The sequence below is a fragment of the Phascolarctos cinereus genome, unplaced genomic scaffold (genome assembly GCF_003287225.1).
Source record: "Phascolarctos cinereus isolate Bilbo 61053 unplaced genomic scaffold, phaCin_HiC Scaffold_3;HRSCAF=262, whole genome shotgun sequence".
NCBI lineage: Eukaryota > Metazoa > Chordata > Mammalia > Diprotodontia > Phascolarctidae > Phascolarctos > Phascolarctos cinereus.
In genome coordinates, this window is record NW_027555736.1 from 227,408,466 (window position 1) to 227,434,740 (window position 26,275).

Sequence of the window (26,275 nt, forward strand, 5' to 3'; positions counted from 1 at the left end):
TTGCTAGTGATTCAGGGGACCCACGGGGGACTTTAGGGCAAGAAGTGTTCTTGGCTTAGTATCACAGAGGGAGACTTTGTGCTCAGACCCCAGGAATAATCACTTCCAAAAAGGGAATCGGTTTCTCTTCTTTTAATTGCTAGGACCCAGAGACCTGGATCTTCAGAATTTGCTGTGGGGCTGTCCTGAGTAGGAAATGATTATTTGGCTTATTTAAAGGGCTGAGAGGAACTCATCCTTACTTGGTTAAACATCTGTTTGGCCACAACAATGAACTATCCCAACCTTCTATAGCAGCAGCTCTCAAACGTATGGATTTTGAGGCTCCTTTTTTTTTATTCACTCCTTTTTTCAGTTGTGTCCGACTCTTCATGACCCCATTCAGGGTTTTCTTGGCAAAGACACTGCAGTAGTTGGCCCTTTCCTTCTCCAGCTCATTTTACAGATAAAGAAACTGAGGCAAACTGAATTAAGTGACTTGCCCAGGGTCACATAGCTACTAAGTGTCTGAGCCTAGATTTGAACTCAAGAAGATGAGTCTTCCTGACTCCAGCCTCAGCCTTCCATCCACTATATCACCTAGCTGCCCAAGGCCCATTTACATTCTTAAAAAATTATGGAGTCCCTCCACCGAAGAGATTTTCTTTCTGTAGATTATATCATCATATCTATGGATATGTGCTATATTAGGAATGAAAACTTCGTAGTATTATTATGAAAATAGTTTTGATCTTGTAGATTCCCTGAATGAATCTCAGGGACCCCCAAGGGTCACAGGACTCCACTTTGAGGACTGCTATTCTAAAGCATCCCTGAGTCTCCCCAGTTCACACAAATGTTTTCCATACATGCTGGTGCTTCCCTGGCTAGAAAGAAGGAGACTACTAGGAGAGAATCTCCTAGGGGCCAGAAGAGTATCTTCTCTAGTTAATTTGTTTTAGTGTAGAAAGCAAATATGGATAATTCAAAGTGTATTTTCAGCCTGGTTAATCAGACAGACTGGGCTGTCTTCCCTAATAACAGGTTGTTAGCACTAAAAAAGACCTGAGAATCACTTAGTCCAATTCTCTCATTGTACAGATAAGGAAACTGAGGCCCAAGAGGTGGAGTGATTTCCCCAAGGTCACATGCATTAAAAGTGAAGTAGAGTAGAAGGCTAGGATTGGAGACAGGAGATCTTGGGTTCCAATTCTGGCTTCAGCACTTAACTTGAGGTATGAGAACAAGTCCCTTAACATCTCTGAGACTCGATCTCTTCTGTAAAATGAGCCTTGCACTACCTACCTCACAAGGTTATTGCGAGAAAAATGCTTCTGATCTGCTTCGGATAACTTGGGAAGGCATTCTGACCAAGTACCTTATTTCTTTTTGATCTCTATTTGTTAGAGGGTAGTCTCAGAGAAGGACAACAAATGTTAGCCAACATTTCCCTTGGCCAGTACCCAACCCAGCCAGGGAAATGCCCTTGGTATGCTACACCAGTGAGGCAGCTGGGTGGCACAGGGGATACAGCACTGGGCCAGAAGTCAGGAAGACTCATCTTCATGAGTTACAATCCTGCCTCACACTTACTAGCTGTGTGACCCTAGGCAAGTCACTTAACTCTGTTTGCCTCAATTTCCTCATCTGTAAAATGAGCTGGAAAAGGAAATGGCTAACCCTTCCACTCTCTCTGTGAAGAAAACCCCTAAAATGGGGTCATGGAGAGTCAGACATGATTGAAACAATGAGCAACAATACACTATACCACTGGGTAGGGTGTCTCAAGATGGGGCAGGATCTGGAACAGTGTCTCTAGGAGGTTGAAACTTAAGGCAGAGACAAGATTCAAAACCCAATGATCCCTGCCCCGGCCCCCAGCTCAGTTCTTTGTGCTCTCACCCACCCCACCATCTACTGAGCGCCCAATACTCTGTAGATATACCCACACCTTCTGGGGGTAGTCACAGAATCATAGATTGTAGAGTTGAAAGGTACTTTAGTGCCCATCTATTCCAACTCATACCTGAAAGAAATCTCTGCTATAACCCCCGATAAGTCGTCACTCAGCCTCTGCCTCAAAACCTCCAGTGAAGGCCCTTACCCACCCACCCAGACACTTCTAGGGCTGCCCATTCCACTTCTGAACAGTTTTCATGGTCAGAACATTCTTCCTGAGATCAAACCTAAATCGCCTCTTCACAGCTTCCATCCATTGTTTCTGGTTCTCTCTGGGGCCAAACAGAACCAATCTAATCATTCTTCTGAATAACAGCCTTTTAAATACCTCAACATAACCAGCCTTCCCCCTCCAAACCCACTCCCCCAGTGGTCTTGTTTTTTCCAGGTTAAACATCCCTAGTTTCTTCCGCTGTCCCGTACGTGACATGGATTCTGGCCCGTCACTATTCTCGCTGCCCTTCTTTGGGCGTTTTCCAGTTTATCAGTGTCCTAAAATTGTGGTACCCAGAATGAAACATAATACTCCAGAGGTAGTCAACCAAGACAGAGTACAAAGGACCTATTATCTCCTTCTTTGTGGAAGCTGGGCTTTCCTGAACACAGCCCAAACTTGCGTTGGCTTTTGTGTCCGTCACATCACACCCCTGACTCACACTGAGCTTGCGGTCCACTGAAATCCCTGGATCCTTCCCCCCCTTCCCCCATCCCAGACAAACTTTGATCTGACCATGCCTCATTCATCCTGTACTTATGAAGTTGTTTGTTTATTTTTTAAACCAAATGTAGGACTTTTATCCCTATTCAATTTCATCCTATGAACTTCAGCCCAGTGCTCCAGGCTGTCAAAATCTCCTGGATCCTCACTGTCATCCAGGGTGCTAGCTATCCCTTCAAGCTTAGGGCCATCTGCAAATATAACGAGTATGCCTTTATCTAGGTAATTGATTAAAAAAAATAAGTAAATGGCTCAAAGGTAAGGAAAATCTCTGTTAACGCTATTAGATGCCTTCTGCCAAGCTGCCAGTGAATCATTCATGACTCCTCTTTAAGTCTGGCCAGTCTGCCAAGTCCAAATTCATTTAACTGTAACTAGTATCCATCCTTGTGTCTCTTCTACAAGTAGAGTATGAGTTACATCCACAGTTAGGTCTACAGCATTTCTCTCATCTTTGTTGTTGTTCAGTCATTTTCAGTTGCATCTGACTCCTTGTGACCTCATTTGGGGTTTTCTTGGCAAGAATACTGGAGTGGTTTACCATTTCTTTCTCCAGCTCATTTTACCGATGAGGAAACTGAGGCAAACAAGGTTGAGTGACTTGTCCAGGGTCACACAGCTAGTAAGTGTCTGAGGCAGGATTTGAACTCGGGTCTTCCTGACTCCAGGCCCAGTGTTCTATCCACCGAGCCACCTAGCTGCCCATTTTCTCTTATCCACCAGTTTAGTAACCCTGTCCAAAACAAAAAAGGAAATAGAGTTAATCTGGTATGACCTATTCTGGATGAAGCTATGCTGGCTCTCTAGTATTTCTACTTCCTTTGCTAGATGTTTGCTAACCATCTCTTTAACAATTCTTTCTAGAATTTTCCCAGGAATGAAAATCAAATTTACTGGTTCAAAGACTCCTTCTCTTCCCTAACCCCACTAAAAGGAAAATAGGAGCATAAGAGAAGGAAATATCGGAGAGAGACAAGTACAGAGTGAGTAGAGGAATGAAGTGTGTCTGAAAGGCATATGGCAGGTGGAGGGTAGGTATACAAGCAGAACTCTAACTAGGGTGGAGCAAGTGGGACTTTGCCCCAGAGTACTGAAACTTAGATGGTACTGATAGTATTTGTAGTACTTCAGCTGTTAAGAAACAACTGAGTTTAGCATTAAGGCAGCAAAAAATAACAAGAATAAATAGTTAAAATACAAGCCACTAGATGGCATCTCTGGTTACACCCTATGTGAGCTCTTTCTTAGGATCCTTCCCCCCATCTCCATGGCCAACGATAATAGCAACAATTAAATCTCCTTGACCCGGACTATTAGACCCTGGTACAAAAATTGCTAGTGTGGGCTCTACTTGGGGGCAGGATGGCTCACAACAGCAATCCCAAACATCCACAGCTGTCTGCTGGGTTCCAGAATTAGTAGTCTTGGGAACACTCCTCAGAGAAAGACTTGCTCATCAAGGCCTCTGAACCTCATCACCCAATTGAAGCAGAAGAGTAAGCATGTCTCTGAACCTCTGAGGTTGTAGAGGTGGAGGGTTCCAAGCACTCCATTAAGTAGCATTGCACCCAGGCTCTGGCTCTGGGCATCTTTTCTACTATTAATTGTCTCCATTAGCTGATTGAGGAAGTTGGGAATCCCACACCCAGTGAACAATCACACACACAGTGGTATTTGGTTTTGGAAATGTATCATGCAAGTATTTTTGCAGTATTTGCCTTCCCCAAGAATATATATATTCTTTAATCTTTACTTTACTTTATAATAAAATGATTTTTCTTTGCTTAAACACCTAGGTACTAGCTGGTACCAGGGGCAGCTAGATGGCATAGTGCATAGAATGTCAGCCTGGGAGTCAGGAGGACCTGAGTTCAAATCCAGCCTCAGACACTTACTAGCGGTGTGACCCTGAGCGAGTCACTTCACCCTGTTTGCCTCAGTTTCCTCATCTGTAAAATCAGATGGAGAAAGAAATGACACACCACTCCAGTATCTCTGCAAAAAAAAAAGGGGGGTCACAAAGAGTCAGATATGACTGAAACAACACAACAACCATGACCACACTGAGCAGTTGAGTGTAGGCATTGGGAAACAGATAAGCTATAAATCGTATCCAAGAACCAATTTTGTCTCCAACCCCAGAGGTGGTCCCAAGAGCTCACGAGGCCCCTCTCAAGACAAGAGTACAGCTCCTAAGCTGGAATTTAGCCCTCTGAGGTCCTTTCTCAGCTCTACTTCACCTTAATATGAAAAAGGCTCATTGGTACTCCAGTGCCCTCTAGCAAAAACAACCTACATCAGCATGGACTTTCATGCTTTCTAGGATAGTCTAACATACATTGTCTAATTTGATCCACATGGTCTCCTGCAAAGAGGTAGGCTTCATTATATTTCCCATATTATAGATGAGGAAACTGAGGCACAGAGCAGTTGTGATCTGCGCAAGGTCACCAGAACACACTATCTCACCACCTTAGCTACTTAGTGGTGAAGACAGAATTGGAACCCAGGTTTTCTGACTCCTAAGCCACTACTTTTTTCACTAGGCCATGTTCCCTTTACTCTTGTCTCTCCCTGAATGGAAAAGGATCTGATGAGATTTCACCCACTACAGGGGTTGGCTGTCTGACTTTTGTCCATCTCTTAAGATGGCGCATAGATTAGAAAGGAGAGGAGAAGGAGAGGAGAGGGGAAGATAAGGAAGGGGAGGGAGGGGAGGGGAAGGGAGGGGAAAGGAAGGGAGGTGAAGGGAGGGAGGGGAGGGGCTGATCTGGACCCTAGAGAGACTACAGAGAGAAAGATATTAGAGAAGGCAGAAAGGATGAGCTCCACTCCCTCTTAGGGCAGACAAAGACCCAGACAGAATGGGACAGATGTCTCAATGTGAATAGTAGATGGCAGTCTGCACATCTTAGGAGAAAGAGAACTTTCTGAGGTAAGCCTAGAGTACTCTCCCTTCCCCAGACATCTGTCTCGTAGGCAAATAGGCCCCATCTTCTGATCAGGCCTCTATTAGGAGACTGACCAGGATGTCCTCCAAGAGGACAGTGTGTTCTTGTCTATGGAAGCAGTTTTCAATTACCACGGAAACAGGAAGGGAGAAGATACAACTTATCTCTTCTTCACTCACTATTCCTCTCAGAAACTCTGTTGATGTTGTATTGGAAGAGAGCCTTAACCCTAATACTAATAGTAACTAACATTTATGTAGCACTTTCCATGTGCCAGGCACTGTGCTAAATGCTTCACAATTATGATCTCATTTGATCCTCCCACCTGGGAGGTAGGTGCTATTATCCCCATTTCACAGATGAAGAAACTGAGGCAAATAGAAGTTAATTGACTTTTCCAGGGTCACACAGTTAGCAAATGTCTGAGACCAGATTTGAACTCAGGTCTTCAGGCCTTCCTGCCTCTAGCCTATGTACTTTATTCACTGGGCTACTTAGCTGCCCCAAATCCTATATCAGCTTCCCTGTTCAGCAAGACCCTACCAGTGGTGGGGATGGAGGGTTCCTCTCTAAGTGGCTCGCAGTCTTAACACAACACCTTCCCCAACATTCAGTAGTCAAGCTTAGAGGAGGGGGGAGTTCTCTGTCTCTTTCTTTACTTTACCCTCTCCCTCCCCTTTCCCACTTTCCCCCTGACTCTCCTTTTCCTTTTTTTTTCCTCCCACTTTCCCCACCTTTCCTCTCCCTCCCCCTTCTCTGTCTCTCTCCCTGATTCTCCACCTTTCCTCTCCCTCCCCCTTCCCTCTCTGTCCCTGCCTCTCCATTTTCTCTCTCCCTCCCCCTTCCCACTTGCCCCCCCACTCTCTCCTTCCTTCTTCCTTTCCTTTCCCTCCCTCTTTCTCCACCTCTCCTCTCCTTCCTCCTCCCCTCTCTCCCACACACACACACCATCTGCTCAGACCACCCATGTGCCTCTGTGAAGGCATCACAGTAACATGAGCTGTTATGCTGACAGCTTTGGGCAGACTTTCAGTGATGGCTATAGCAGGCATTGTGTACCCACAGTCTCCTCCGGACAGGTCCTACTTCCTAGAAGTAATAACAATAATGCCTTCGACTTAGTACTTTAGACTTTTCAAAGTGCTTTCACACAGATGATCACATCGGTCCTCACAACAGCCCTCTATAGAAAACAGAGATCTTATATTATTCCCATTTGACAGATGAGGAAACCTAAGAACCCGAAAGAAAAGTTATTTGTAATAACAAGAAAGTGTTTTAGGGTTTACGGCCTGTGATAAACATGCATTATCTTATTGACTCATTCCAACAACCCTGTGTAATCAGTGCTATCAAAATTATTATTATTATTTTACAAATGAGGAAACTGAGACTCAGAAAGATGAATTGCCCTAGAGATCTGTGCTGCTTAACCGTTTTATCAACAACCTGAATAAAGACATTTATCATAGTTGCAGATGGCCCACAGCTGAGATGGATAGCCAACGTCAGCTGATAACCAAGATTTTATAAATCTTGACAGGTTAGGATGTTAGACCAGATCTAATAAAACAAAATTCAATGATGATGAAAAATAAAGTTTTATACTTGCAAAGTGATTTGAAACCTCAACTTCAGAAATATGTCATTAATAAGAATTAATTAAGAATTAATAACAAGGGCAGCTAGGTGGCGCAGTGGATAGAGCCCCAGCCTTGGAGTCTGGAGGGTCTGAGTTCAAATGCAGCCACAGACACTTGAAACTTACTAGCTGTGTGACCCTGGGCAAGTCACTTAACCCTGATTGCTAGCACCAAGGGAAAAAAAAAGAATAACAATAAGAATAGCTAGCACTTATACAGTGCTTTAAGGTTTGCCAAGGGCTGTACGTATGCTATCTTGTTTGATCTTCACAAATGCCTTGAGATATGGGTGCTAGTGTTATTATATTATCATTATTCCATAAGGCTATCAAGTATCTGAGGCAAGATTCCAACTCAGGTCTTCCACACTCCAAGTCCAATAGTCTATGCACTCTATTACTTAGGTAAGAGCTCATTAGCCATTTTCTGTTACCATATTATAAATGTAGACTCTTATTAAACTGACGATCCACTGAGACTCCCGTGTTTTTTTCAGACATACTGTTATCTCGTTGCGCCATCTGGTTGAAGTGGTTAAGAGTGCTGGACTTAGAATCAAGAAGACCTGAGTTGGAATCCTGTCTCTGACACTTACACCACCTCACTTAGCTGCTCTATGCCTCAATTTCCTCACTTGTAAAAATGGGGCTAAAAATAGCACCTACCTTCTGAGGACAGCTAGGTGGGCACTGGGCCTGGAGTCAGGAAGACACCTTCCTGAGTTCAAATTCAGCCTCAGACACTTACCAGCTTTGTGACCCTGGGCCAAGTCACTTAACTCTGTTTGCCTCAGTTACCTTAACTAAAATGAGCTGGAGAGGGATGTGGAAAACCCCTCCAGTATCTTTACCAAGAAAACCCCAAATGGGGTCATGAAGTGTTAGACAAGACTGAAAAATGACTAAATAGCAACAGTCTTCCAGGGTTGTTGTGAGAATCAAACGAGATCGTGCTATGTAAATGCTAGTAATATAATTAATGAAGAGACGAGCAGCATTCAGAAATAAGGAAATGGCTGTCTACTGTCCAGACTTCCAGAGCATTATATCCAGTACCAAGCCCCACAGCTCAGGAAGGACAGTCATGTAGCACCTGGGAGCGTCTTCAGCAACTCACAGGGCAGGTTCTCCAGAGACAGGCTACCCCAGGATCAAAGCGTCCTTGGGTATGGATGCTCCAAACATGGGCGTACTCGGCCGGAGGACCTAATTAGTTCAAAACAAAGGGGAAAGGGGAAAAAAAAACATTCATTAAGTATCACCTACATACCAAGATGTTTACAAATATTAACTTATTTAATCCTCAGAACAACCCAAGGGGGTAGGTGCTATTATTATCCCCAGTTTTGCAGATGAGGAAAGTGAGGCAGGCAGGAGCTAAAACGACTTCGGAAACATAGCTATTAAGTGTTTGAGGTAGGATTTGAACTCAGTTTTTCCTGACTCCAGGACTGGTGCTCTATCCACTACACCACCTAGCTGCCTATAAAACCATATAATGTCACTAGCTATGTGACACTGGGCAACCCCAATTGCCTCACCAAAAACAAAACAAAGCAAAACAAAACAAAATAAAACAAAACAAAAACATATAATGAATTGGCTTAATGAGAAAAGTTTCAACAAATTATAATTTGTGAAATAGCTATTTTCCCCCAAAATCTAGGACATGCTCTCTAATAAATACATACAACAGACAATGTCAGTGGAAAGAGTGGAAAGATATAGGGAATACAGGCGGAGAAGCAGGCATGTAGGAAATGCACGTGTCCAGGGTGCGTGCATTGGGAGGGCAACTGATTCCTCGGATACTTCAGTGAGGCCTACTGATGAGTTTTCTAGACACATCTAGAGATGTCACTGCGCCCACTGGGTCTGCTCCCCTCTGGTCTGGGAGTCCCTGCCTGAAGCTACTTTGCTGGAGGCGCAGTCTCCCTCAAAGTCCACTCTGTGAGAGTTGTAGTTTCCACTGAATGATGATACCCTCCTGGACACCTAGTCTCCACCTGATGATTCTCTATAGATTGCTCCACTCCCTCCAGCTTCTGGCTTAGCTGAAATCCTTGTGTTTTCTTCAAGAGCAGGCATTGCCATTCTCTTTTAGGAAAAAGCCTCCCTTCAAGTCCCTCAAAGTCTTCACTGCTGAAGCTTCACATCTCCCAGCTGGACATCCTCAGCTCCAGATGCCAGCTGTTGTTTCAGTCACATCTGACTCTTTGTGACCCCATTTGGATTTTCTTGACAAAGATACTGGAGTGGTTTGCCATTTCCTTCTCCAGTTCATTTTACATATGAGGACACTGAGGCAAACAGGGTTAAGTGACTTGCCCAAGGTCACACAGCTGGTAAGGGTCTAGAGCCTGATTTGTACTCACAAAGATGAGTCTTCCCGATTCCAAGCCCAATGCTCTACCCACTGTATCACCTAGCTGCCCCAAGAGCTAAGATCTTTAGAATGAAGAGCAGAGGCTTCCCAACTTGTTAGTGGCTTGAGGCTCAGTCTTTTGGGGGGGGATCTTATTCCTGTTCCAGGGGCCCTTCGTCAGAGATCTCACCCCAAATTAGGGCGAGAATTTCATATACATCCCAATTCTTCTGAAGTCTAGATAATCAACAAGGTAATGGTTATTTTTCCCAAAGACTACCCAATAGCTCTAGGGTTCTGGGTTCCCCGGTTCCTAAACCCCTGGCCTCTTCGGTTCTCCCACCCAGATGAGTGGATATCGACTAGGCATGGAGGTCACCTCAACGTAGGGGTCGAGGTGATGGCCTCTTCTATCAGACGAATCACACACATTCCTAGTCTGTTCATATGAAGTTAGACGCCATCCTCAGCTTAATGGCATGCCCTTGCATAGATGCCAGGAGAACACCCTGAGGGAACTAGATGGTGAAGGGCCTTGGAGTCATGCTTTATGAGAATCAGTTCAAGGAAATAGGGCAGGTTAGCCTGAAGAAGAGATTTACGGAAGTCATGATAGGTGTCTTCAAGTATTTGAATGGCTGCCACAGAGACGAAGCATCAGCCGTGTTTTTCTTGGCCTTACATGACAGAATTAGGAACAACAAGAAGCTATTACAAAATGGTGAATTTGGGCCACCTACTAAGGTCGTATGTTCATCTTCCCTGGAGGTCTTCAAGCAAAGGCTGGATAACCACTTACTGGGTATGTTCTAGACTAGCTTCCTGTTCAGATACAGTTCGGAGTAAATAGGCACGGAGATTCCTCCCAGCTCTGAGATTCTTTAACTCCAGGACATGCCCCATTTCACGAATTGGCTTAGTGAGAAAAGTTGCAACAAAGCATAACTTGCAACACAGCCGTTTCCCCCCCAAAAGCCAAGGTACACTCTCCAACAAATACATACAGCAGGCAACATCAACAGAAAGCGCGGACAGATACAGGGAACACGCATTGGTAAATGGTGGTGGCAGGATTCAAACCCAGGCTGCTCCTGAGACCAAGCCCAGGGCTTCCTTACCCCTTGATTCGTACAAGGTCACACAGGTAGAGAAGGGAATGAAACTAGAATCCGAGCTTCTGGCTCCTAATCTAATTTGCACTAAGGTGCAGTTGGGTGACATTATGCTGGACCCAGTGATATGAGGGCACTCAGGTTCAGAAAATGGTTGCCAAGGGGTCTTAACCCTCTCGCTGTTCACAAACTTACTATGGTTATAAAGTTTTGTACGCTACTGTCTCTGTGGGGAGAATTCCTAGCTTCCTAGAGCAGTTAGGTGGTATGGTGGTTAGAGCGCAGGTCAGGAAGACCTGAATTCAAATCCTACCTCAAATTAGCTATATGATCCCCTGGGCAAGTCACTTAACTTTCCTATGCCTCAGTTTCCTCATCCATAAAATGGGAATAAAAATAGTACATGAGTCCCAAGGTTGTTGTGAGAATCAAATGAGAGAATGTATGCACAGTGTTTTTGCAAGCCTTAAAACTCTAAATAAATGCTATCATCAGTGTTGTTCCTCCTACCTGTCCCTGTGGTGTCTTGGCTGCTTCCAGCTTCAGTCTTTTGGGTTTTGGTTTGTTCATTTTGTTTTTTGGAGGCACTTGGGATTAAGTGACTTGCCCAGGGTCACACAGCTAGTATCTGAGCCTGGATTTGAACTCAGGTCCTCCTGACTCCGGAGGCAGTGTTCTATCTACTGTGCCACCAAGCTGCCCTTTCTAGATTCAGTCAACCCACACTCATTTCATCTTGGGATGCAATTCTTATTTATTTACTTGGTTCTCAGAGTCGAATGAGTGAATGAATGAATGAATGAGGACTTATGTGCCAGGCCCTTGAGCTCTCCTCACATAGGAAACCCTCCCACTCTTCTCTCTCTGCTTTCTGTGATCCTCTGCCTTCTGTTTCTTTCTGTAACCACCCATCTACCCACCATGGGATAGCACCCAAGACTGAGTCCGCTCCTGCCTTCTATCTCCCTCCCATCCGCTCTTTCTCAGTCAGTTAACAAGTGTTTCTTGAAGGTCAGTGAGGCGCCAGGCACTATGCTAGGTACTGAGGATAATAAGACAGATAGGAAACAGCCCTCGACCTCTGGGTGCTTGCATTGTATTGGAGGAGGAAACAAACGCCTGCAAAATAAATACTAGATATTTATCTGGTATTGATTTCTGGGGTGGGGAGGACTGCAGCTAAGGAGATCAGGAAAGGCTTCCCATGAGCTGTATTTCAATCACAGTTCTGCTTCGGGGCCACCAGCCCAGGCTTCCTCAGTCACATGAAGAGTGATAAGTCTCCTGATTGTTTTCCTGGGTCTCCAAGGCTGATAGCTGGGTGGGGCTGCCTGGATGCAGATGTTAAGTCTGTTTGTGTTGTGGAGCCCTAGAGACTACTTCCACCCAAGCTGCTGTCTCAGAAGCAGGACTAGCTGGGGTTCACGTCAATAACAGGTTTCATGCCTCTAGTGAAGTGGAGTGGAAGCCTGGAGGTGACCCTGCCCCCCTGCCCCTTGAAGAAAGGCCACAAATAGGACACTAGATCTGGCCCAACCTCAAGTCCAGGAGAGCCTCTGCTTGAGGATCTGATCTAAATATAAAATAGCGGCCGTGGTGGGGGGTCCCACCCTTGGAGAAGCAGGTTCCAAATAAAAGTCAGGGGAAGAAAGATGTGGATGTCTCTCTCCAACCCCTTTCCAATGTTCAAACCCATATGAGTTTGGGGTGATTTAGATCATTCCTTAGGATATGGACCTCATCTGATACCCATGCAGATCAACTCCAATGTAACATGCATAGAATGGGTTATTTCACTGAAAATATTCTTGAAATGTGACACTGTCATCGCAGACTAATGAAGCAATTCTCCACGTGCTCTCTCCCGCTTCCCTGTCCCCCCATTCTCTGACTCCTTCTCTCTCTCCCATTCCCTCTTTCTTTTTCATTCCCTACCCCATCCCTCTTTCCTCATTCGGTGCTTTTCCCTTCACTGACCCCACTCCCTTCCCTTTTTCTCTCTCCCCCATTCCCTGTCCAATGCCTCTCTCCCCCTCCTACTTTCCCCTGTTCTTTCATCCCTCTCTTCCTCCCTCTCCTCCACACCTTCCTCCTTCCCTCATTCTCTGCTCACCCTCTCTTCCCCACATCTTCCTGTTTTCCTCCATTCTCTGCTCCCCTCTCTCTCCCTGCTCCATTTCCTTCCTTCTTCTTCCCTTCCCTTCCCTCTTTCTATCCCTGATCTCCCCAGAGCATCCCATCCCCCTCCAGACCCTCACTCCATTCCCATCCCTGGCCAAGCCCCCAAGCATTCTGGTACCCACTGACACTGCATCTTTAAGAGCCAGCTGAAAGTCAGCTTCCCGGTCATTGGTTGCTTTATTCTAACTAAAAGAGGATGAGATCATCTGCAGCCAATCATGGAGTCGTTGCACCCCCGCTAGAGGCTTACACCTGCCTGGAGAGTCAAGGCGGAGATGCTCTGCTGGGATTCAGGGTCAGGCTGGTTGGAGGGGAAGCAGTAGCAGAGATGACTTCAGCCTGCACGAGCAAAGCTAAGCTCATGATTTGAACAGGTACGGTGCTTGCCCCATGTTTCTTCCTTATGCATGGTGGGGCGGGGTGGGGGGGCGTTCTCCACTTTGACTCAGCCACATACATTCCCAAGCCTCCTGGCCACCTTGCTTTTGCCCTGTGCACCCCTCCTCATCCCACCTCCTGGGAAGTGGGGGGCTTTAGCAGAGGCACTGCCCCCAGGCAGGATTTGGCTAGTTGGGTGGGACCTGTCAGCTTAGTCTCCTCATAGGCCTTACTTATCACCATCTTCCATCCAAATACCGAGTCTGGCTTTTCCACAGGAGCAGAGCAAGGGTGTGCAGGGAGTCTGCAGGTCATTGGATGCTAGCTAGGATGTCAGGTGCATTCATCATTAGGCCTAATTACATGCTACAAACAGGTTTCCCGGGGAGGGCTTTGCCTCTCTTAGTTTGGCAAGGTCTTTACCTATGATCGTCCCCCTTCACCCTTTCCCACAATCACTTGGTCCACTGGGGCTCTGGTGACATCCAGAGCATTGGAACTTGGAAGCCTGCTAAGGGCCCTTGAGCGTATGGTTGAAGCAGCTGATTCAGAGACCCGGAACTGGGGTCCCCAAGCAAGGCTGCATTGCAGCCCAGTGCATCAAAGCCCAGCCAGAGTGTCTTTCCCAGAAAACAGCTAAAGCTGGGTTTAACAGCCAAAAGTAATTGCATTTCCCTCTCAGCCAGGGCTTTGGGATAAAGGATGTGCCCTCCCTTCCTCCAGGCTTTCGGGTCACTAGGGTCCCTCTACCCCCAAGTGCTAAGGGTTCAACTCACAGCTGCCTGGGTCTGTGGGTGATTTCCACTCCCTCACCCTCGCCTGGCTCAGCTCCATCTTGCTCACTTCCTCTTGGCTAGGAAACCAGGGAAAAGCAGAAGTGGCTTAAGGTTTGCTGGTGGCTTCCCAGAATCTGACAAGACTTGGAGTTGGGAGGGACATCAGAGGCTGTGTTAGTAACAATAATGAGGGCTCATGTTATAGGACCCTTGGAGCTTCATGTGGCACTTTTTTCATGGCTTGTGTCATCTGAGTCTTACAACAAGACTGTCACGTTGACATCATTGGTATTCCTTTTTTACAATGGAGGAAACAGAGGCTGAGAAAGGTTATGTGACTTGCCTAGCATCATACATACTGGTTAGTGTCTGAGGTAGAATTCCAACTCAGGTCTCTCCTGAATTCAAACCCAGCATCCCACCCACTGTACCACCTCATGCAACCTGAAATTCCCATCTCTCAACCCCCACCCAGGGCCAGCCTTCTGAAAAAAATTTAAATTCAATTTATTCAACAAATATTTATTGGAAATAGAGTATTTAGTATCATTTAATGAAACCCCCTCAGTTAACAGGTGAGGAGACCAAGGCCCAGAAATGTTAAGATATAAGTGATTATCATGCAGATAATAAGTATTGCAATTTGAGCCCTCCGACCCAAAATTCACTGTGCTTTCCATTATATGCCTCAAGGGATGATTATATTTGGTTTTGGTGGAATTGGTCTAAAGCAGATTCAGTCTTCCATTTTCATTCCTACTGAACCTTCAGGATTTCAGTAGTCCCTATTCTTCCCCTCTATCAAAACCACCAGGAAAGGATGCGATAGTCATTCATAAATTAATATGAATTCAAATCTATTTGCTCTTTCAGAAGCATCCATATTGTGTGTCTTCTTTCTAGCTGTGGAATGAAAGACTGTCTACCATTAAAAGCATCTGAGGAATCACCCACAAGGCAAGGAGGTCTTTCAGGAAGCCTCAGAAATTATACAGTATGGATGGCTGAGCTTTAGGGTTGAACCTTCTTTAAGTGTTGGTCAACACACTGTTCCCATCAGGCTCCAGTTCAACCAGGGATCCTATATCTGGAACTGCGCCTTCCCCAGCAAGCCCAGCCTGACCCCCTTCTTCATCCCAGTCCCCTAAAGCTTCCCCACCACCCCCTTGTATACAAAGGTCACAGCAAGATTATTTTAATGCTTAATAAACCATGGGGAGTATACACTGATCAGGGCCTTTTACGAAAGAACCTTGGTGAATGACAGTTCTGAATTTAAAGAGGAATTGAAATGGGAGGGGGGGGGAAACGGTGAGGAGGGAGAGCCCTTGGCAGGAAGATAGGGGAGGACAGGGCTCCCAGGCCTAGGAGGCTTTAGATGCCTGTCTGTACCCATTCTAGGCTGCAATGGAGGGTAGGAACACTCTGCATGTGGTGGAACCATGAGTCAAGTGTCCCTGAAACCCACCTCAGGCCTGGAAACCGAGTCCTGCTCTCGAGCACTGTCCCAGGCACAAGTATATCTGGAGCAGATTCGGAACCGCATGTCTCCTGAGAGCCCTGATGTTCACGGGACAGGCAAGCGGGATTACCTGGTGGACGCGGCCAAACAGATCCGCCTGGCGCTCGAGCGGGACGTGAGCGAGGACTATGAGGCAGCTTTCAACCACTATAAAAATGGGGTCGACGTGCTACTCAATGGAGTGCAAGGTACTGGGGCTGGGGACTGGGGAGAAGATGGGAGGGGGCACTGGGCAACTTGAGAAGCAGAAGAGGGCTCTCTGAATTTTCTGGTGAGAGGGAAGCAATAGTTTACATGTACTATATTATAAATGTATATGAAAACATTTCATGGTTACAAAGCACTTTCACATAAAAAGAAGGTATTATCTTCTTTTTAAAAAAACCGTTTGTTTACTTTTAAAAATTTAATAAGCATTTATTTTCTTTATCTCCTTTCTCCCTCAAATGAAATAAAAAACAAAATACATTCCTTGTAACAAATATGCACGGTCAAGCAAAATGAACTCCTGCATTGGCCTTCTCCAAAAATGCATGTCTCATTCTGTGTCTCTGGCTCATCACATCTCCTTCTGGAAGTGGGTAGCCTGCTTCTTCATGCTTTCCTGGAATTTCATTGGCCATTGTATCGGTTACAGTTCTTAGTCTTTCAAAGCTGTTTGTCTTTACAAGGATTTTGTTTAAACACACACACACACATGTACATATATGTGTGTACGTATTTATGTTTATACATGTGTATACATGTATACACACATACCATATATATGTATGTACATGTGCGTATAGATATTTAGATGCAGATGTTTCTCTTGGTTCTGCTCATTTCACTCTATATCACTTTATACACACCTTTCCAGGTTTCTCTAAAACCATTCCTTTCACCTTCTCCTATGGCAAAATAACATGCCATTTCATTAATATACAAAAATGTGTTCAGCCATTCCCCAATTGATGGGCACCCCCTCAGTTTCTCTTTCTTTGCCACTACAAAAAGAACTGCCATGGATCCTTTTCTCTCAATCCTACTAGTAGTATTATTAGGTCAAAGAGTATATATACTTTAGTGATTTAGGAGGCATAGTTCCAAGTTGCTTTTCAGAATGGCTATACCAATTCACAGCTCCATCAATAGTACGTTAATGTGCAAGAAGGTATTATTATCTCCTTTTTGTAGATTAGAAAACTGAGGCTTAGAGATGGCCCAATCACTCATCTAGTGAATGGCGGAACCAGGAAAGACTTCAACCGAAGTTTTCTGATTTCTAGTTTCCTTGTTCCACTACAGAATGGTGTTTGAAAGGAATAAGGTTAAGGTGAAAGGTAAACTGAACAAATTCATGTCTGGGAGAAAGCAACCTTCTGACCACTGTCAATGGAAAACTAGTCATGGAGGCAAATTTTTCCTCTTCCCCCTTTGCAAAAGAGTTGTTTCAAAATAAGAGCTTAGAAACATTTTGGGTTAATTTTCTTACCTTATTAGCCCAACACTCCAAACTTTGGGCCTTTATATAGACTGGGTTTAATCCTGGAGTTGGCCTCCCAAGTCATATCTTTCCTGGTTCATTTTGCTCTCACTCTGAATTGCCTCTGGGAAATCTGTGAAAATTGCTTATATAGCTTATATCTAAGTCTTCTTAGACTTGGGTAAAAGAATCCCTAGTCCTGTGCAAGCACTCAGGGTAACAATGCATATATCGAGTACAAGTCACTTCTGCAGACTCATACACACCCTGTAGTTTGCATTCCCCTAGGAAAGGGAATGAAGTTAGGTTTTCCCCCAAAAAATCCCATTGACATTTCATTGAGTCCTGCTTTCACTCCAGTTCCATATAAGTAATCAGCTTTAAGATTTTATCTTGAGGGCTTGTATTTCCCTTGGAAGGGAACTGTACCTAGGCTCCCTAGACAGGTAACCCCTAACACTTGAGTGAATCTATGCAAAGATCCATATAAGTGTCCACCCTTAGGATACTACCCTAAAGATTCAATGTCCTCCAAAGAAGGAAAACAAACTTGGTTTTACTACAGAAGATAAGTCACTTACCCAGGTCACTTATCTAGTGAATGGCAGAACCAGGAAAGACTTCAACATGAGTTTTCTGACTCCTAGTTTCCTCATTCCACTACAGAATGATGTTTGAAGGCAATGAGTTTCCCTTCCCATTAGACCTTTATTGTCAAATAACTCATGATAGTAAGGGAAGGGAAAATCTAGATTTTTTTTTGGTTCCTTACATTGGTTTTAGTCCTTTACTATTTGTCCAGCTATGGGAACGGTGTCCACCTGCTCAATCTTCTTCCCTCAAAGAGACAAGCACTGTCCAAATACTCCACTGCCCTTCTTCCTCTAAAAATCTCAGTCCTAGAGCTCTTGTACTTAGGATTATTAGAGAGATATCCCAAGGCTGCCCAAGAACTCTGCTTTTTCTAGAAGGGAGAGGCTCAGGAACCTCTCTGTGTTTTGGCTGTCTGGTTCTTTCCTGGGGCCACATCATTCCAAACATGTATAACTGCCATGTTTCCTCATTAGGGCTTCATCCAGGTACTCAGAATCTAAGGTCTCCAGGCTTAGGAACTCTTATGGTCTCCTAGTACCCAGGCTAATGCTCTCTTTGGAGTTGAGCTAGAAATGACTTCTTGGTTCTTTGGGTGTGTGTGTGGGGGGGGTAAGGGATAAGGATTAGGCAGAAGTATGTTGGTAAATATTTAACAATTGGCTCTCCCCCCCCAAAAAAAAGTATGGATGATGTATTTTAAAGTTTAATTTGCATTATTAACATTTTCTCCACTACTTTCTTAAGTCTAGACAATCATCAAAACCTATATCAAACCCTGATTTGTTGCATTTCACTGATTTCCAAGGTGTAAATGCTCACACATTTAACAATCTGCTCTAGTGAAAGCCAGTTCAAGCTGACTCCAGCACATCCCTATTGTGAAGCCAACATCTAGGTGCCCCAAAGGGACCACTCTCAGAACCTGGTCTCAGAAAAAGGATCAATTCTGTCATTAAGACTTCTTGTTAGGGGCAGCTAGGTGGCTCAATGGATAGAGCACCGGCCCTGAAGTCAGGAGGACCTGAGTTCAAATCTGGTCTCAGACCAAAAACTTGACACTTACTAGCTGTGTGACCCTGGGCAAGTCACTTAACTCCAACTGCCTAAAACAATAAAAAAGACTTCTTCTTATAGGCCAAGAGCAGAGGGGTTACTGTTCACTAAATCATCCCCTACAGATGAAATATAATCAAAATCCCAAACAAAAGTTCACTTCTCTGTAAGCTCAAAAAGTTAATCGGGGACTCCACTAATCAGTCCCTACTCTGGAGGCTCCCCAAAACAAACACATACATTTCTGTACTCCTCTCTACTCTCCAATCCGTTGCTGTGCTGTATTTTTTTTCTTTTCTTGCCAATGGGTGTCCCTAACCCTTCCCAGCTCTTCTGATGAAGAGGGGTTCCGACAGCAGGTGAGGTGGAGAGCTCTGAGGTCAACCATCAGAAGCCAACACGTAGAATACAACTTCTCCCCATCTGCAGTATGAATCTTCCAGACCTTAGATGTGAAACATAGACAGTAGAAACAACACTGGGGGCTAAGACATCTTAGACTATCCCACACTGGCTTCCCCATCCTCCCCAGCTCACGCGTGCTTCAGAGGTCAGGCCTGGTAGGGGATTCCATCCTTTGAGGGTTGAGAGCCCAGGGGGTGATCCATATCTTTCCATCAGTTGATCCCAACAAAGAGCGGCGGGAGGCGGTGAAGAGGAAGATCACCAAGTACCTGAGGCGGGCAGAAGAGATCTTTAACTGCCACCTGCAGAGGACGCTGGGGAACGGGACCAGCCCTGGCACGGTAAGGAGCTGTCTCTGGGATTCCTTAAAGCAATGACCTCATATCACATGTGGGAAGAAATGGCAGTGATCGCTAACATAGAGCGCTTTGGGGTTTACAAAGTGTTTACATGTATTATCTTATCTGACAACCCTATGAGATATGTGCTAGTGTTATTCTCACTTTACAGATGAGGAAACTGAGGTGTGGAGAGGTTAAGTGACTTACCTTCGCATAGCTACTAAGCATTACAGGCAAGATTAGAACTCAGCTCTTCCAGACTCTAAATCCAGCTCTCTATCCAGTATGCCACCCATCTATCTAATTATTCTAATATAACTTTACATATTCTCCCGATATAACCCATGTGTCAGAGTTATGACATTAAAGCCACCTGTCCACTTTTGGGGAGTTTTCTTACTTCTCTTGGCTCAAAGCTCACATCCAGAACCCAGGAAAATGTATGTATGGTGACTCCCAATAAACAAAAACAGAATTCTCACAGTAGCTTAGAAGAATATTTTACTAAAAAGAGAAGAAAATAAATAAAACCAGAGAACCTCAAATAGGCAAGCTACCACTGTGGTACAGCAGATAGAGTTCTGGCCCTGGAGTCAGGAGGACCTGAGTTCAAATCTAGTCTCAGACACTTCCTAGCTGTATGAGCTGGGGAAGTCTCTTAACCCTGTTTTGCCTCAGTTTCCTCATCTGTAAAATGAACTGGAGAAGGAAATGGCTAACGAGTCCAGGATCTCTGCCAAGGGGTCACGAAGAGTCAGAAAGAACAGAAAAGAACTGAACAATACCATTAATCCTGAAGATACGTGTAAATTCCCCAGAGGCAGTTGTCGATCTAAACACAAGGGCTCTTTTGATGGAGTTTGAATCCTATCTCTGTCACATGTTGGACCTCGGAAGTCACTTAGCCACTCTGGGCTTGTTTCCTCATTTGTAAAATGTAGAAGTTGAATCAGGGGACCTCTAAGGTCCCAATCTATGCTCCCAAAGCCCTATCTTTGCCCACTGTTCTCTGCTAGTTGGAAGAGTGAAGGTTGAGGTAACTTTTGTTCTCCCCCTCCAGCTTTCTTCTCTTCTTCATGATGCTTCCCCAGTGAATTCTTTAGGACCTGGAGGGAACCTCAAAAATTATCTAATCCAGCCCCCTATGTATACACGTCAGAAAAACCACGGCTCCATACTCCATAGGTTGTTCAGGCAAAGGGAAAACAAACCTCAGCTGTTAGCCAACATTTTGGCATCATTTCCCCTGGTGAAAAGACTCCAGAGGCATCTTCCTTCCTTGGGATCCCCACAGTTTTACTATTGTCTGGTTGTTTTTTCTTCAGTCTCCAGTTCAACTCATCTCATACATTCCCTGTGGAGTATACCATTCATTCTCTACAGTGTCTCACTGGGACACCATAGGAAAAGAGACACAGCTGAACCATCGACAGACCCAGAAACTAAGGGCCTGGCCAGCTTTAAGGAAAAAAAAAAGGAGCCTGCAGTTAGTAGATGGGCAAGAAGGTTTTGTAGGTCAAGACCCCTCCTCCCCTCTCCATTCCAGCAAAATGAAGGGCTCGGAGACTTGAGAGAGACAGAAATATGGACATGAAGACAGACACACAGCCTCTGCCCCGCTGGCTTCCTTTAGGTCTCAGCTAAAACCCTGCCTTGCCTGCAAGAAGCCTTGCCAGATTCTTCTTAATCTGGTGCTTCCCTCGGAAACTACCCTGTACATTGCTCGTGGGTATGCACAGCTGTTTGCACGTTGTCCCTCCCATTAGACTGCAAGCTTCTTGAGGACAGGGCCTATTTTTGCCTTTCTTTGTATCCCCGATGCTTAGCACAGCGCCAAATGATGAATAAGTGCCTGTGGAGTGGCTGGCTGACTCTCTTCCAGGGGGAAGTGCACTGCATACATCGGTATCCCAGCTTGGAAGCTTTCAGCTCAGTAGCATGGGCAACTTCCCACGATGCCTGGTCCCTAAGCATCGTCTCAGAGACGGCAGACTCTAGGGAAGGGGCCTTTAAAGAAGGGGCTTTTGTAGGTATCCTGTATGGAGGGCAGTAGAAGGAGGGGATAGAGTTAGGGGCACCTCTCCGCGGTCATACAAGGCGGCTGTCTCTAATGTCTTTTAAAAATCTGTGGCTCTCAAGCTAAAAGGGACCTCAAAAGCCATCTGCTCCATTTTCCTCATTTTATAGTTGATAAAACTGAGGCCTAGAGAAGCTCAATTACTTGCCCAAGGTCACATGTAGTGAGCATCGGAGGTAGGATTTGAACCTAGGTCCATCTGATTCCAGAGCCTGTGTTCTTTCCATTGTACCACTCATCCTCCAGGACCAACCCGCCAGGCCACCAAATAAATGCCCTATTCTTTCATCTGTTACATATTTATTGAATTCCTACTATGCGTAAGGCACTGTAACAGCCTCCAGAGTAGGTAGTACAGGTGGGGAGTCATGCTTCAATGGCAGTCCCTGAAGTCTCTAAAACTGCTCTGCTTCCAACTTCAATTCAATTAAAGCACTTATTAAGGGCCTACTACATACAAGGCACTCTGCTGGACACTGGGTATACAAAGAACTTATCATGTCTTCCTGGGAGGATAGCACAGACACACAGAAGTAAATACAAAGGAATTTGGAAGTGGGTGAGTAGAAAGCTCTGACAAATGGGGAGACTGGGCAGGTCCTCATGCAGGAGGTGGAATCTTAGTTCATCCTCGAAGGGAAGAAAGGATTCCAAAAAGCAGAAGTGAGGACAGAGGGCATTCCAGACATGAGCGGCAGCTTGCACAAAGGCCCTGAGGTGGGAGATGGAGGTTACAAACAGGAAACAGCAGGAAGGCCAACCTGACTGGAATGTACAATTTGTGGGGGGGAGTGACAGAGTCAATCTGGAAAGATGGACTGGAGCCAGATTGTGGAGGGCTCTACATGCCAAACAGACGAATTTGTATTTTGTGCTAGAGGCAATAGGGAGCCACCAAAGCTTCTTGAGCAGAGGAGCAACCTAGTCAGACCTATGCTTGAGATCCTCACATGGTGGAGAAGGATAGCCATGCAGAGTTAAGGTCACAGAAACTTCTAGTCTAGGGAAGCTTCCTGAGGACACAGAAGTGAGGCCCTAGCCCTATCACTCAGGCTCACAGCCTCATATCTCCCCCACCTCTCATTTCCCCACCTAGGGCTTCAGCAGCCTGAGGCTTCGGCCCATCCGTACCCTGAGCTCCGCAGTGGAGAACCTGAGGTGCTGTAAGGTAGTGGGGGGTCATTGAAAAGGTAAGTGGGTTGTTCCTCTTTTGAGAAACTGCTTCTTGAAGGTGGGGGAGGGGGCCATTGGGAGGAAGGCAGCTCTTTGGTTAAAAGCAGTTTCTCATCCCCAGGAGGAGACCAGAGCAAAGTCACCCTAAGGAGAGAGACTCGATGGAGGCCAGACTCCCCTCCAGGCCTTCTGGGGCTCCTATCCCAAAGAGACACTCTTCTTTAGACTCCCTCCCATACACTTCAAAGAAGGAAGAATACTAGAGTAGCCAACAGACGATAGCCACTCCATAGCCCTTCATTTCAGACAGAGCAACACACTCCCACCGAGAAGTCAAGCAGAAACTAGAGTAGATGCTGTTTGTGCCTAGGAAATCCTGCCAATTTTCACTTCAGTAATCTGCAGGCTGGCTTCCTCCCACTCCCCACAGCCAGCCGTCACCTCCCCCAGGGGCTTGGCCAAGGTTTCCTAGCCAAGAAGAAGGCAGGAGGCTTTATAGCCTTGGATGCCCTCCCCTCCAGAGAGCATGGAGCCACTTCCCCACTATGGAGCTTGTGGATTATCCAGGCCCTTCTCTCCTTCTCCTCTCCCACTGCCCACCTTTTGACCATTTTCTCTCCAGGGACTGGGCAGGGAGAGAACAGGAGATGAAATTCCAAACACTCCCTTTGGCTACTTGTTAGAATTGGCTGGGGAGGAGGAGGAGGAACGGGACAAAACTCTCAGTTCGAAGGAGATTTTTGGATCATCCATAAGTTAAATTCCTCCATGTTTTTTCCGGTACCCTGATACCATGGATAATAGAGACTTAGTTATCCTATCAAGAGTCCAAAGTACAGTGTAGGCCGCCAAGCAGAGGAACACAGCGTACTATCCTTTACATACAAGCATTGGAACACAGCGTACTATCCTTTACATACAAAGATGATGTCCTAGGGAAAACAAGTAGGTATGGTGTAAAGAAGACTGGATGGTGGAGAGGAGGGAAAGGGAGTCAGGAAACCTGGGTTATAACCCGGGATCTGCTATGAACAAGCTTTGTGACCTTGGAGAAATCATCTCACTCCTCTGGGTCTTAGTGTTAGGGGACGATAGGCTGGACATGAGTCAGCAGTATAGAGTGGTAGCCAAAAAGATCTAGTGTGAACTTGGGCTTCATTGAGAGGATTCCAAGGACTGGGAGGTGATGGTCCCATTGTACTCTGCCCTAGACATAGCACACATAGGATACTGTGGGTTGTTCTGGGCACCATAGTTGATGGTGATATTGATATTACTTATTTGTTGATATTGATAAAGCTGGAGAACATTCAGAGGAAGACAACCAGGATGGTGAAAGGCCTTGAGTTCATGCCAAATGAGGGTTGGTTAAAGCAACGGGGCTTGTTTCGACTAGAAAAGAGAAGATTCAGGGAACACGATAGCTATGTTTAAGTATTTGAAGGACTGTCATGAGAAAGAGGGATTAGGTTTGTTCTGTTTGGCCCCCACAGGGCAGAACCAAGAAGAATAAGTATAAATGGAGGACAGAATTGGGCTTGACTTCAGAAAGAACTTCCTAGCAATTAGAGCTGTCTTAGTGCGAAATAAATTGCCTCCAGAGGTGGTGGGCTCCTCCTCCTTGAAAATCTCCAGGCAAAACCTGGAAGACTGCCTATGAAACATGTTCCAGTGGGGATGCCTTTCAGGTTGGATTATATGGCTGCTGAGACCATTTTTACCTCTAAAACCTATGATTCTGTGACTCAGTTCTTTCATCTGTCTAATGAAGGGATTGGCTTAGGGGAACTCTGAGGTTTCTTCCAGTTCTCACAGTCTCAATTCTCTACTAACTCACCATCAGTAGAATGTTGGATTTGGTTGTTGTGGGTTTTGTTTTGGTTTTTTTTTGACAGGGTTATCAGGAGAATGCTATAGACATGATATGCCAGGATTTGACGTTTGACTTCATGTGAGATATTTGTTTGGAAACATTTAGGCTGGATGATGGTTCAGTTAGATGGATTTAGAACTAATGGAATGACCAGGTCCAAAGAGTTATGCTTAATGAACTGACGTCAACCAGGAGGAGGTCTTCAGTGCAGTGCTACTGAGGTCTGACCTTGGCCTTGGGCCAGTCAACATTTTAATCAGTAACGTGTGTGAAGGCCTGTTTGTCACATTCACAAATGACAATCAAGAGGGTAACGTAAAGACAATGTCCCCCGCCAACACTGCAAGACTGCTTGGTGAAGCCCACAGAGGCTGCGGGCACCTCAAGGTTACTGCTGGCCAAGGCAGGTGCTATGCGGTGCCCTCTTCTATAAATCCTCACCCATTTGGAATTTGGAGGAAGATGATGGCAGTTAGCTCTTCATGTACCAGAACTGTCTAGCATGCTTTTATTTGTATTTCTAGTGTTAACCACGGTACCTATGCCATAGTAAGAACTTAATAAATCCTCTATCCATCTCTCTCTCTCTCTCTCTCTCTCTCTCTATGTACCTACTATCTACCTCTCTATGAACACATCTTTTTTTTTATCTACCTATCTTTCTAACTTTCTATCTAGCACTATCTGTAATAATTATAAGGGACAGGAAGCCACAATGAGGGGTATTTTTAAAAAGTGGACGGAGAATCCAAAAAAGTTAAACACAGCAATATTCCTCCCCATCCCAGGTCCAGGCTGGTTTGGAAATGTTTACTACCATATCTTTGGGCTTTTGATTTATTCTGTTACTAATTTCTCTGCTTAAAACTATTTCTGTTTATCAACTAAGGCTGGCTTGGGATTACTATCATAAGATGCTTTAAAGTATGATTTCCATAAAGTGTTTATGTTTATGAAAGTGTCATCTTTCCATGATGGTCCTCTGCCATCTCCTCAAACCTCATGCTCAGCTGGGATGTGTTGCTGCTTTCTACCTGGACTCACATTTTCCCCTAAACCCCACTCTCCAGTGATAACATTAGCCACAAAATGAAGGCTAACAGACAATAGTTTTCTTTATATAAAGGAGACAATAAACAATAGCAATAAAAGAACAGAGAGAATAAAGTTTATGAATCCATGTGGCCTGCACTGAGTACTGCTAATTGCAGCAGAAATTGCCTTTTATTGATTTAGGATCGTTCCCCTCACGGGGAAGAGGATAAGGCAAAAACTTTGGGGAATTAATTGATCAGTTCGTGGAAATCGCTTCTTTTCCTGACTTGGAGTCAAGGGAGAAGAAAATTGTATCTGAGGGGCGACTTAGATCATCTCCCCAATCATGGTCTGCATCAGTCCAGTAGTTTATTCACTGGCTACAGCAGCAAATGCAACAATGACCACTGGTCTTAGTCTCCCTTCAGAAAGGAAGGGAAGCACAAATCTACAGTCTACATAGTTTAAAGATAGAGAATAAACTCCTGAATTCTCACTCTCAACTCAGCTCAACCTCTTCCACCATCTTTCTTCCAGAAATTTTCAAACAGCCCTTCCTAGAAATCCCAGTTCCAGACAGCCAATGAACATTTACTTATTTATTTGTTTGCTTGCTTGCTTATTTATTTATTTAGTTTTGCTTTTTGGTAAGGCAATCAGGGTTAAGTGACTCGCT

The 26,275-nt window shown here is 45.1% G+C and overlaps 1 protein-coding gene across 1 annotated transcript in view; it reads left to right on the forward strand.

Annotated features, from left to right (window-relative positions):
- The first annotated feature begins 12,856 nt into the window (after positions 1-12,856).
- RPS6KL1 (ribosomal protein S6 kinase like 1) overlaps positions 12,857-26,275 on the forward strand; it is a 41,968-nt gene continuing 28,549 nt past the window's right edge. The window contains exons 1-4 of the mRNA XM_078151647.1: positions 12,857-13,281; positions 15,463-15,771; positions 19,317-19,441; positions 22,615-22,701. Of these exons, the coding sequence (XP_078007773.1) occupies positions 15,504-15,771; positions 19,317-19,441; positions 22,615-22,701 (480 nt within the window). The 5' untranslated portion in view covers positions 12,857-13,281; positions 15,463-15,503. The remainder of the gene's footprint in view (positions 13,282-15,462; positions 15,772-19,316; positions 19,442-22,614; positions 22,702-26,275) is intronic.